This window comes from Sinocyclocheilus grahami, unplaced genomic scaffold, assembly GCF_001515645.1.
Source record: "Sinocyclocheilus grahami isolate Dianchi unplaced genomic scaffold, SAMN03320097.WGS_v1.1 scaffold8245.1, whole genome shotgun sequence".
Lineage (NCBI taxonomy): Eukaryota > Metazoa > Chordata > Actinopteri > Cypriniformes > Cyprinidae > Sinocyclocheilus > Sinocyclocheilus grahami.
The window spans coordinates 9,002-9,310 of NW_015511958.1; the positions used below are offsets into that span (position 1 = coordinate 9,002).

The following is a 309-nucleotide window of genomic DNA, read 5'->3' on the forward strand; positions in this document are numbered from 1 at the left end:
AGCGTCTCTCACCTCCACCACTGCAGCAGGTGCCTGCTCTGTCATGTAGTGAATGGCATCCTGGTCTCCCAGCCAATCAGATCCCTTCACTGTGTCATAAAAGTGCCAACGCCAGTCGTCCTCCTCCATGTTGCCTAATGCAGCATTAATTCCACCCTATTTTAGAAAGGAACAAGAAAGTTGTCATTTTTGTTGTAATTGATTTAATAAGGTTAACACTTCAGAAAAGACAAGTGTTTACTTATATATATATATAAACATGCTTGTGTGTATTTTATATATATATATATATATATATATATATATATA

At 36.2% G+C, this 309-nt stretch overlaps 1 protein-coding gene across 1 annotated transcript in view; it reads right to left on the reverse strand.

The window, feature by feature from the left end:
* LOC107578004 (succinate dehydrogenase [ubiquinone] flavoprotein subunit, mitochondrial) overlaps positions 1-156 on the reverse strand; it is a gene marked incomplete at its 5' end in the record, with an annotated part of 7,302 nt that extends 7,146 nt beyond the window's left edge. The window contains one exon of the mRNA XM_016264017.1: positions 13-156. Coding sequence (XP_016119503.1) covers positions 13-156 — 144 coding nt within the window. The remainder of the gene's footprint in view (positions 1-12) is intronic.
* Between the last annotated feature and the right edge of the window lie 153 nt (positions 157-309).